This window comes from Medicago sativa, chromosome 4 (genome assembly GCF_051527215.1).
Source record: "Medicago sativa cultivar Bolivia chromosome 4, Bolivia_mono, whole genome shotgun sequence".
Taxonomy (NCBI): Eukaryota; Viridiplantae; Streptophyta; class Magnoliopsida; order Fabales; family Fabaceae; genus Medicago; species Medicago sativa.
Genome location: NC_140752.1, coordinates 101071197 through 101082947, shown reverse-complemented (window position 1 = coordinate 101082947; position 11751 = coordinate 101071197). Strand labels below are relative to the sequence as shown.

General features: G+C 33.5%; 1 protein-coding gene across 1 annotated transcript; it reads right to left on the bottom strand.

Moving 5' to 3' along the window:
* Positions 1–8884: 8884 nt before the first annotated feature.
* LOC146934792 (uncharacterized) lies at positions 8885–11229 on the bottom strand. The gene is made up of 3 exons (XM_085706735.1): positions 10271–11229; positions 9657–9713; positions 8885–9563 (listed from the first exon to the last, which is right to left on the bottom strand). Exons 1-3 carry the CDS (start codon positions 11108–11110, stop codon positions 9126–9128), a joined length of 1335 nt encoding a protein of 444 aa, XP_085562861.1. The 5' UTR covers positions 11111–11229; the 3' UTR covers positions 8885–9125.
* Positions 11230–11751: the final 522 nt, after the last annotated feature.

Here is an 11751-nt window from a genome sequence, read left to right as displayed (position 1 = left end):
TTTAAGAGTTGTGCAATATAGTGATTAATTCACACTGCGACAACCGCAATCCGTAACCAACATCAATAACATCTGAAATAGTAAAATCCTATACGCAACCCAACCTTGACCACGATTGTTATTTAAAATTTTGGTTATGATTTTTACATATGTTCGACTTATATTTTCCGGAAGAAAAAAAATTGTTAGTTTATTGGGTCATGTTAACTTGTGCCCTAAGGGCACATGTTAAGGAACCTAAAAGGAGTAATTTTTCATTGAAAAACATAATATTCTAACTTTTAAGAAGTTGACTACACGACTTTTGATATATATATTTCTATAATGAGTTCATTAACATGTGCCCTTGAAGGCACAAGTTAACATTTGCCTAGTTTATTAAACAATACTACTCTTAAAACAATTGTTAAAGAGTTTAGAAAAAAAAAAAAAAAAAAAGAAGAAATGATGATACGATATTAAATACAAAAAGGCAATAAATAGCATAATAAATGAATTTGCTGGTTTGGATTGGAATAGGTCAGGTCAAGGTGCCAGAAGAGTTAGTGGGCCAGTACTCCATTGTGCAACGGACGGCGCTGCTTGTCCTTAATCCAACCTTTTCATTGATGTCATAAATGCTTTGTTTAAATTAAAAAAGGTTTTTGTTAATGTCATCTACAATATAAATGATATTTTGACAACCACTTTTTGATAACTTTTGGACAACTTTCTCTCTCATACTTACATGATGTTGTTATCCTATCTCTTCCTTTTTCTCTCTCCATTGTTTTTGATCAATAAAAAATGAGAAAAACAATTGTCAATAAAGTTGTCATCAAATGGATGTCAAAATTTCATTACTCCATCCACAATGACTACGGTGCTCTTTACATTTTGGTTGTTTAGACTTTAGACCTTCCATAATAATACAACATCCATTTTGGGCCTGTTTGGTCCAGCTTCTGCCCAGCCAAAAGCAATTCTCTACAGTGCCAAAAGCAATTATAGCCAAAAACAACGTGTTTGGTTTGGCTTTTCAGAATTGCTTTTATCCTCCAAAAGCAATTCTCCATGAAGCTACAAATCATAGCTTCTAGCTTTTCTAGAATCAATTATAAACAGTAAATATTATATTTTATTATTACAACCTATTATTTTCCTTTATTGCCCTTTATCAATTCTCCTTCTTTATCAATTCTCCTTTAGCTATGTCTATTTTAGTAATTATACATTCAAAAGCAATTCTACATAATTGTATCCAAACATAAATCAGTTTGTTTAATCAATTCTACATAATTGTATCCAAACATAAATCAATTCTCTCAGAATCAATTCTGTCAGAATCAATTCTATCAGAATCAATTCTGTCAGAATCAATTATATTCAAAGCTGAACCAAACACACACTAAATGTTTAAGTGAGTCTAACATATAGACCTCACTTATTTTAATTGTTTAATGTTATTCTGAGATAAATAATCAATATTTTCAACTCAACATCTCCAAAAAAATTACTAAAGAGGACCCTTCAATAATTTAAAATCTTTATATTTAAACAAATAAGTACTCCCTCCGTCCCAAATTATAAGCAAAAAAAAATCAAATCACACTTATTAAGAAAACTAAAACATAAGAATTTATAGCATAATTTTTTGTGTTTTCTTGGGAAGATGTAAAAACAATTTTCATTTACTATTGATTAGGAAGAAAATGGAAGAGAAAGAAAATTGAATGTAATTTGCATTTAATTTAACGAGAATAAGCAAAAAAAATCTTAAAAAATATGGTTTTTAAAAAAACAAGATTAAATAGGATAAAAATTTATCTTTTTTTACTTATATTTTAGGACGGATGGAGTAATTATTTTAATAGGAAAATGTTGAATTGTAGACGAAATTCACGAACCATTTCATTATTTTTAAGGAGAAAATTCACGAACCATTCTATTATTTATTTCTCACCTCCGCAATGTTAGTTTTTTAGTTTTTAAAAAGACGAGAGTTTTAATTAATAAGAAATAGATTTTAATGGCTAGAACTCTTTACATAAGTTCCGTAGTCTTTCTCTCTTTTTTAATGGCCAGACTTTTCAAACGGTGCTAACTATCTTTTCCTTTGGTCCAATAATAATCAAACTTATTTCTAATACTAATAACAATGTTAAGAAATGTTGCCAACCCTAATTCTTGACCTATTGGCGCCAACTCTTTGGTGTTCCCATATTTAATGCATTGCAAGCACAATTCAAGAACCTTTCAACTTCATGTTTGTTGCCTTTCAACTGATGGGGCTATTCACCTTTCAACTGTCATAAAATGAACCTCTTGAGTTGGAGCATTAAAAACTGCACTAATTCATATTTCTCACATTATATATAGAAAAAATGTAACTTCTCATTGCATGATAAATATGTATACCCAAGAGTTGTTTTAACCATTGACTCTATATATGCTGAAATTTAAAGATGTTTTTGAGATGCTATAGTAATTATATATGTCCACATAAAAATCTTATAGACTAAAAATCTTATAGACTAATTAATCGAAATTCTTTGTTTGATTCTATACATTAATCAAACTCTATATATGCCAAAATGCCTCTCATTCAACGTGCTCATTAAAAAAAAACGTAACTCCAAAATTCTTCAGCTTTTACTCGGCGGTTTCAAAACGGTTATCGTTGATAATCTTGATAATTCTTCTGAAGTTGTTGTTCATAGAGTTAAGGAACTCGCTGCTGAATTTGGAAATAACCTCAATTTTCATAAGGTGCTTTTTTTTTTTTTAATTACGCATTTTTTTGCTCAATTTTGATTGGTTGCAGTGTTTTTTAATTTTAGATATTGATATTTTCTGAATTTAGGTTTACTAATTTGTTCTTCCGTTTGTATTTTTGCAATTCGTTGATATTTTGATTTCTGTAATTTTTGTGATGGCGGTGGGTTTGAAAAACTAAAGTTTTGTACTTTGTTTAGTCCTTGATAATTTTTTTTTTGGAAAAGGTAAAGTTTAGAATTGTTGACAGATCCAAATATTGCTTTTGAGCTTTCTGTGATGTCTAATTTAACACTAAATATTTGACTTTTCATGTTAATTCTGTTCAGTCAATTGTTTATGAGCTATTCAAAAAAAAAAAAAAAAGTCAATTGTTTATGAGACAATTTGTTTATTTGTTTTATAATTTAACTCTACATATTTTATGTAAATTGTTTAGAGGGGAACAATTTAGATGGTTAAGTTTATATTTAAATATATAGTTGATATTTCAAAAGAATTGAAAGAACGACATAATACATGAGAATATAATATCATGTTGTTCTTTTAAATTTTTGGCCCTCCAAAATATAGATTACTTCTGGTTTTCTAAGTGAAGTTCATTAGTACTAAAGCTATTGTATATTTCTTTTTCTTTTTTCAAAAATTATTTTGCACTCCATAGATGATGCTAATATATAAAAAGATGTTCTTTTACTCAAAAAAAATATATAAAAAGCTGTTCCTAATTCCTCTTATCACATCATTGTTCATTCAAAATTAATCTTTCGCTTAAGTTACAAAAACTTTTAAACTCTACTTTATATTTATTTATATGATGTTTGTTAGTCTATTTTCTCAACTTTCTTTCATATTTTGTTTTATTCCTTGATGTGTATGTGAATCGCATTATCCTTTCAAATATTCAGGAAACAAGAAAGGTGACTTATAGGGGGTGAAACACGGTTCCTCATGTCATAATAGGCTCATGCTGTGTTTTTTATCATTGTTGATCGGAAATGGAATCCGCTAAAAGGCGCAAAACCAACGGTATGTAATTTTGATTCTTAGTTTTAAACGACACGAAGGTAGCACAGTAGTTTTTATTACTATAAAAGTGGCAAGTTGTGTCGCAGTCCTTGATCAATGTTGTTCAATGTAGCTGACACTCCATCAACGCATAAAGACAATGGAACTTTACCGTTAGATAAAGTAGGCCTCAAACCAATTGGTCCTGGAAAATATAGTCTAAGGCATGTGGGAAATCAAGGTAGTGGTCTCAGAATTCAAAACATATGCCCAGAAGACGTTCCGCCGACAGCTTCCAATCAATACACTTACGATAATGAAGGTGCTCACATGTACTGAATTATTGTAGTCAAGTATAGACCTATAATGAAAAAAATTACAAAACCTTTAATGTCCTGTTTTTAAAAGATATTGTCTCCCTGTTTTGTTAAATTTTGTGAATTTCTCATTTTTTTCCTTTAGGGGATGACGTTGATATAAGCGATAGTGAAACACTATCGGATGAATCGGATGTGGATGAGATTGAACCCCCGCATGATTGGTTTAATTGCGCACAAAATAGCGAGCAGTATGATGTTCCTGACAATGATTATGGTAGGTTAAAATAATATATGTTGTTCGTGCATTTCTCTTGAGCGAATAGTTTTCTCTTTTTTATGTTAATATGATCATTTGCGTGCCACAGAAGGCATGGAGGTGATGGAAAACATCATGCCATCTAATAAAAGGACAAGACGCAAGAGAACAAAATTATTGGTTGAATCCGATATAGTTGGTAAATTTCCAAAAATACTTGCCGATTCTCTCAAATTTATTATTGTTAGTTTTTTTTTTTTTAAATTGATTGGATGACACACTCTCAAACTATTAATGCTGCGCATATCTCCCTTGATTATTCAGAATATTTCGATGTTGGGGAACCGCGGTATGTTTGTAAGGATTGCAACGCATTAATGTGGTATGAAGAAAGGGCAAATAAAAACAGGCGCACGTCAACGCCAGAATTTTCTATGTGCTGCATGCAAGGAAGGATAGAGATTGCACCATTCGCCCGCCTACCTCAATCCCTTCATGAGTTGTACTTTAAAGATGATAGAAAGAGCAAATATTTTTTGGATAACATTAGATCATTTAACAGCATGTTCGCCTTCACTTCAATTGGTGCAAAGATCGATAAGACCAAAAACAATGGCAGAGCACCGACAGTTTTTACAATGAATGGAGAAAATTACCACCAAATCGGTAGTTTGCTGCCTAAACCAGGGGATCAACCTCAGTTTGCACAATTGTATATATATGATACTGATAACGAAACTCACAATTGGATGGCATCCGTGAGGTAATTTTCTTATTTCATCAAATATGAGTGCATGTCTTGCTTAATTTAGTTACTAAATCATTGGTTGTTACAATTTAATATCATGGTATGTTTTGCAATACACGTCATGATAGCAGTATAATATACATTATTTGTTTCCTTTCACTATAAGAAAAATATATCACTGAGGAATTTAGACATAAATGTTGGCTTATGCAATGGAACACGATTAATAATTACAAGAATGGGAAGATATGTATTGGAAGGAAGGGTGATTTCATGAAGCAACATTGGGGGCAAGGTGTTTGTGCCTAGACTATCATTGCAACCTTCAGACACTAGAATTCCGTTCAAGTTCCAACGTAGGCAATTTCCCATTACTGTTTGTTTCGCAATGACCATTAACAAAAGTCAAGGTCAATCATTAAAACAAGTTGGCGTATACCTATAGCAATCTGTGTTCTCTCACGGCCAATTATATGTAGCAGTCTCCAGGGTGACATCAAGGAAAGGTTTGAAAATACTCATAACTGACGAAAATGGAGATTGCATTGATAACACAACCAATGTCGTATACAAGGAGGTGTTTCATAATGTATAGCCTTATGCATTCAAGGAACCAATTCATAAATTCCAATTTTTTTGCATTTGTCATAATATACTGTATTTTGATTTCTTACTATATGATACTTGGCTTGGTGCTATACTTTTTATAATCAAGACTATAACTGCCCGTGCGATAGCACGGGTAGGGGGACTAGTATTGCTTAGTTCAATTCAGAGATGGAATACAAGTTAATCTTCCTTAACGATCCAAATACAATTGACTAGTTCAATTCATTCAATGCAAATTCAAAAGGAGTAATGTCCTACAAGCGTTGCACGTGTCTGAATTTTCATTGATATAGGCCATCGGAAATCCTTGTTGCTAATGCAAGGATTTCTTGCAGTGATAACTAATGTATCTAATCTATAATATATAGCAGATGCATTAATTATTCAATAAATTTAAAAGTTAATTTTTTCTTATAACAATGACTAGAGGGAATACAACTTAAATATATGGTGACATGCCAAATTAGTAGAGAACTCTTAGTGATTAACCTTGAGGTGAGCTAGTTGATTGTGTGCTTGTTGGCTGAAGCATGCGATTGAAGTAAATTTCATAAAATAAGAAAAGGTTGTCCAGGACAAGATAATAATGTTGTACCATGGTATCTCGGGGATGAAGCAATCAATATACAATAGGTTTAAATATGTGATCAGTCCTTGCACTTTCATCAATTTTTGGTATTGGTCCTTGCATTTTTTTTTTGTTTGGTTTAAGTCTTTGCACTTTGTAAAAAAATTGAAATTGATCCCTACCGTTAGTCAACCGTTAAAAAAAAGGAAAAGGTAACAGAGTGCCACATGTCATCCTATTATTGGGTAACATGGCACTATATAAATGTGGTTTTATAGTTTTTTTTTTTGTTTCAAAATTCAAGCAATCTTCCGCTGGATATTAGGAATGGACTAGAGGACAAGTTCAATTGTATTATTTGATGAAGCACACATCATAACAAGGAACAGAGAAACTTTCTTCCACAATCTGATGTTCTTCTGCTCATAAGTTTTCCCATGTTAGTTTACATTTTAATGCTAATAATAACAAGCAATAAAAGCCTAATAAACCAAAGGCAAAGCAAAATACAGTTGTAGTTCACATGAAGTTTGATTAAGGAAAATTAACAAAACAGAACAGCTTAAATATAGGCATTCCTCCACGGGAAAATGGACTCAAACGCCTCAACTTTTGGTTCATCTTTCCCCACTCAATCCCTCTAGTAGACTCACTAACAATAACTGGTTACACAAAATGACGAGATTTCTGATAACTGGCTTGGGTTGTGGGAGAATTGATCGAAGATCGAATGACAGATCAATATGGCGCTGAGAGATGACAAAGTTGATGAAGGCGGCATCGATTTTAAAGCTTAGGAGCAGAGATGGAGTTGGAAGATGGAGATCTAAGTTCTTGCATCATTAATTTTGTGTTACGTGTAAGAAGGGAGTAGGTGATAGATGGATGTGTGAGTGACCTTGTTGTCGAAGAAGGATATGATATTGGTACGTTTCCAGGAAGCTCATGTTGAAGAGGATTTTTTTCCTAGAATTAATTAATATTTTTTTTTTGTTGAAAAAGCTCCGTTACCTTTTTCCTTTTTTTTTAACAGTTGGCTAACGGTAGGGACCAGATCCAATTTTTTTACAAAGTGCAAGGACTTAAGCCAAACAAAAAAAAGTGCAGGGACTAATACCAAAAACTGATGAAAGTGCAGAGACTGATCACATATTTGAGCCTATAGAATAACTCTTTTCACAACTAAAATTGCTCTCTTACACCTTGAAAATACCCTCAATGACAGTTAATCACCGCTCCTCCAACGACAGTTGGAAATTTTTGTTTAAACTTTCAACGACACTTACGTGTCTTTCCATCCAAAAGTTATTTTTGATGTATGACACTCAAAAGTGAAACCCTGTCATCGACAATGAAAAACTAGTAGCAAACCCTAACAGTTTGTGTTGTGTGTCAACCGGTGAATAAAAGATACAAGAAAAATTGATTCAGTGAGGTAGCAATTTTCTATACAACGTGATGGATCACTTGACTAATACATCCCAAGAATAATGGTTGAGATCACAATGTCGAAAAACTTATGATGTGTATCATACATGCCACCATATTCTACACTTTTAATGGTATTGAGAACTCGTGTAACATGCGAGGTTAAATTCACCAAAAGAATCTATGTTAGTTATGATATACAATTTTTCGAGGGAAGTTATGATATACAATTGATTCTTAAAAAATATTATGATTTACAATCTAGGCAAAAATTATATCTCGATCATTCATCTTAGTTTAATATACAAATTAGTCTTTTATATTTTCTTAACACATTGGCCATTTAAGTTATTAAATATTAAGTCATAAAACATATACATTGCTACCTTTTTTCTTTCCAACTTAGTTAGAAAGCATATGCTTATCTTTTTGCTACTTGTTTAGGTCCCGATTACCTTGAAACATTTTCAATTTTAAATTTTTAAACTATATGATTTTAAATTGCTAAAAATGAGATCGAAGACTCGTGTAATAAACAATTGTGATAGAGAGAATATGAAAGAAAACATAGCAAGAATGCATTTTTAGGAACAATGTTTTCAAAAATTATTAAAGAAAATGGTGATAAAAATATTGAATCTATATCCTCTTATTGATTAATTGAAGTGAAAATGGAAACATGAAATATGAGAAGTAAATAGGGCCCTTAATCTTTCTGTTTGATTTTCTGTGGTGATGCAAACTTGTATGAACAATAGTTTTTTTTTTTTTAATTTTTTTTAAGGGGAACAAACAATAGATCTTTTATATGGTGATGTAATGCAGAATAGATCAATTGGAAATGGGTCCATTATAAATGTCTATGACGTACTAGTAATTTACTTCACTTTTTTTTTTAAAAAATTTCCATTGCCCTTATATACCATGTTCATGTTGCCATGCTTTTTAAAAAAATAATAATAATACTCTTTGACTCGTTGTAAGGAATATCACTTGATATGAAATCGAATGCCATAGAAATTGTGCCAAACTGTATTTTTGAAACAGATTGGGTGCAGTGACGCAGTTACCTATTGTATTATGAAACTACTACCCATAACATTGGATACATCATTAAAATAACTTTTCCACGGTGCACATGAAGGATCAAACACAGAAGTTTAAAAAAAACTACTAGTTGATTAAGAATAAAATTGCCAATAAAAGCATTGTTCTAAATTAATACAAGTAGAATAACAACAGAATCAGCAGTACACTGGTCTCTAAATATTATTACAGGGGTCAATTAATCTAAAGTAGCATAAAACAAATTCAAAGGAACACAGTCATTAGATTCTCGGAAAATCAGTTCCCCTACTTCCTACCTCCTACTACTAGCTTTACATATCTTTTACAAGTGGGTTCTTCGCCAAATTGAGGCCCATGTAAATCTTCCTAGCTTGGGGCTAAAGTATGTGGTTGAAACAGCTGCTGCACCTGTTGCTGCAATGGCATCTGGAGATATTGCTGTTCATAATTCTGTGCCTGTGGCACTTGCTGGGGATGCAGTTGCTGAGATGGCAGCGCCGGTGGCACTGGTTGGGGATGGAGTTGCTGAGATGGCAGTGCATGTGACACTTGTTGAGGATGGAGTTGCTGAGATGGCAGCGACTGTGACACTGGCTGGGAATGCAGTTGCTGAGATGGCAGCTCTTGTTGCAGCGGTTGTGATTCCGGAAATTGCTGTGGCTGAAGTGTTTCATCTCTTAATGGTGCTTTAAGGTCCAAACTTGCCAGCATTTCTAACTCTTGGATTGCTGCAACTGCAGTGGCTGGACTTTGATGATCAAAGAGAGGCTTAAGCACGTCAAGAGATTCCTTAACCTTTGATTGCTGCAAAGTGAGCAAACAATAGAGGCATGAGATATATCATTTGTTTAATTTGAAAGATAACGAGCAATCAAATGAAAGAAAAATTCAACTTACAAAGTGTTCAAGCTTCCTTCTTAGATCTTCATTGACAAACTTTTTACCTTTTGCTCCCTATTTTATAGAAATTGAAAGAATGGAATAATTAAATAAGAAAAAATCTTTAATTTATAAAGGGAAACCAAAGTATGTTAAAATATCTCTCTTTAACAAAAACGCACAATCCACATAGCACGAGAATGTTTACATTTGTCCAAATATATGTTCCAAAGCCAACAAATTGATCTTATTATTTGCTTATTCATTGATGCGAAATAATACTACATGCAAATTATTTTTTTACCCTCTCTACTTGCTTAATTACTACTAGTAGTACAAAATGAAACAGATTTTTTTTTTTTTAAAACAATTTTATCCATCTGCTTTGTTGTTTATCACACAAACACACATGCCTTCGTTTTCAAGATAAATGTGTTTCCAATATAGTTGCAAAAGTCAATGTGGATAAGCTTAAATACACTAACATTAAATAATTAATCAAATCATTTAGGGACTTACAGTAATTAAATACCCCTAATCTCATACTAGACCAAAATAAGCCAAGTCAAATTAAGTAGTAAAACACACATAAATAGATGAAGGAAACAATAAAAACTCAACATTAGGATCACCTTTGGGCGGCCAATTGGCCTTCCGGAGGGATTTATGGGCCTGCCCACCACGGCAAGCTTCTTAGGACGACCCCGCCTTGTCGCTGGAACCACCGCATCTACATACTTCTTGGGGCGGCCTCTGGGCCTAGTAGATCTAACAGATACATTGGCTTCATCTTCTGGAACAACAGAAGGAAAGGGAACAGGAGCAGCAGCAAAAGGTATGACAGTTGTTGGTTGCGACTGCGATTGGGTTTTAGGCGGACGACCAGGACGTCGTTTGAGCCCATTGAACACAGATTTGGGCCTCTTTATCGAGTTAGATCTGAAAGTCCCGGGAGGACGTCCACGCCCTCTTTTAACAGACACCACAGCAGTTGTAGGAGGAGGAGGGTCGAGAGAAACGAAAACGGGCTGGGCATTTGGTATGGGGTTGGGCTTGGGCTTAGGAGGACGACCACGACCTCTTTGGGTTAAAGGAGTGAAAGGGAGATGAGCTTCAGAGTGGTCAGATCTATTGAGAGTGGGAGGTGGAGGGAGTGAGGAAGGTAGTTTGTATGATTTTTTGAACATGATTAGTAGACCAGCAGATTTCAAGTGGTTGAGATGTTGTGTTAACAAGGTGCTGTGTTCTGCTGGTAGAACTTGTTTGTAGACATGTTCTATGTACTTTCCTATTGCTCTTTTGCTTGATCCATCTTTCTCTTTCAGTGCTTCAATTGCTTTGTATATCATCTCAGCGTAAGGAGGATGGGGTGCCACGTGGTGGTGAGTGAAGTTGGGTTGTTCAAGGGTGAAGGGAACTGTGGTGGGTGGAGGTGGTGGTGGTGGAGGGAGATCAAAGGAAGTTGAGTCCATGGTGGGTGAGCGACGGTAGATTCGAGACTTTTTGGGAATTACTACGTACAAGATTAGATTAGAGTAACTAACGGAAGAGAGAAAGAAAGAAAGAGTAAAGTGCGTGTCTATCTGTCTATGAGGAAGGGAAGGGACCATTACACTTACACTCGTGACCTGTGTTGTGTGCGTCTGAAGCAAGTTGAGTGGGGTCAAACTGTCAAACAATCACAAACTTTGTCTCAACACAACATTTCGTGTGTGTCATTCATGATCGTCATGGTACTATACATATTTCTCACCAGTTGATTATAGCCAAGCCAAGCCAGCCTTACAATTACTATTACTATTTTAGAGAAACAATACTCTTGTAACACAAACACCGATTCATGAATGATGAACCATTTCCTTAATAGTTTGCTAATTCATACTTAATTAATTGTGATTTATACCACCAATTAAGATATTATACTGAGAAAAAAATTATTTAATTCTTCAACATATGTCTATAAAAATTTGTTTGGAAGAAGAATGAAAAAATTATTATTAATTATTAACACAAATGATCATATCTTATTTATAAAAGGTCTTAAGTCTCTTAGACAACTTTTTGGAGCCGAAAAAGTTGATCCGCATTTCTTTTCTAATTTTTTGATGTTTCT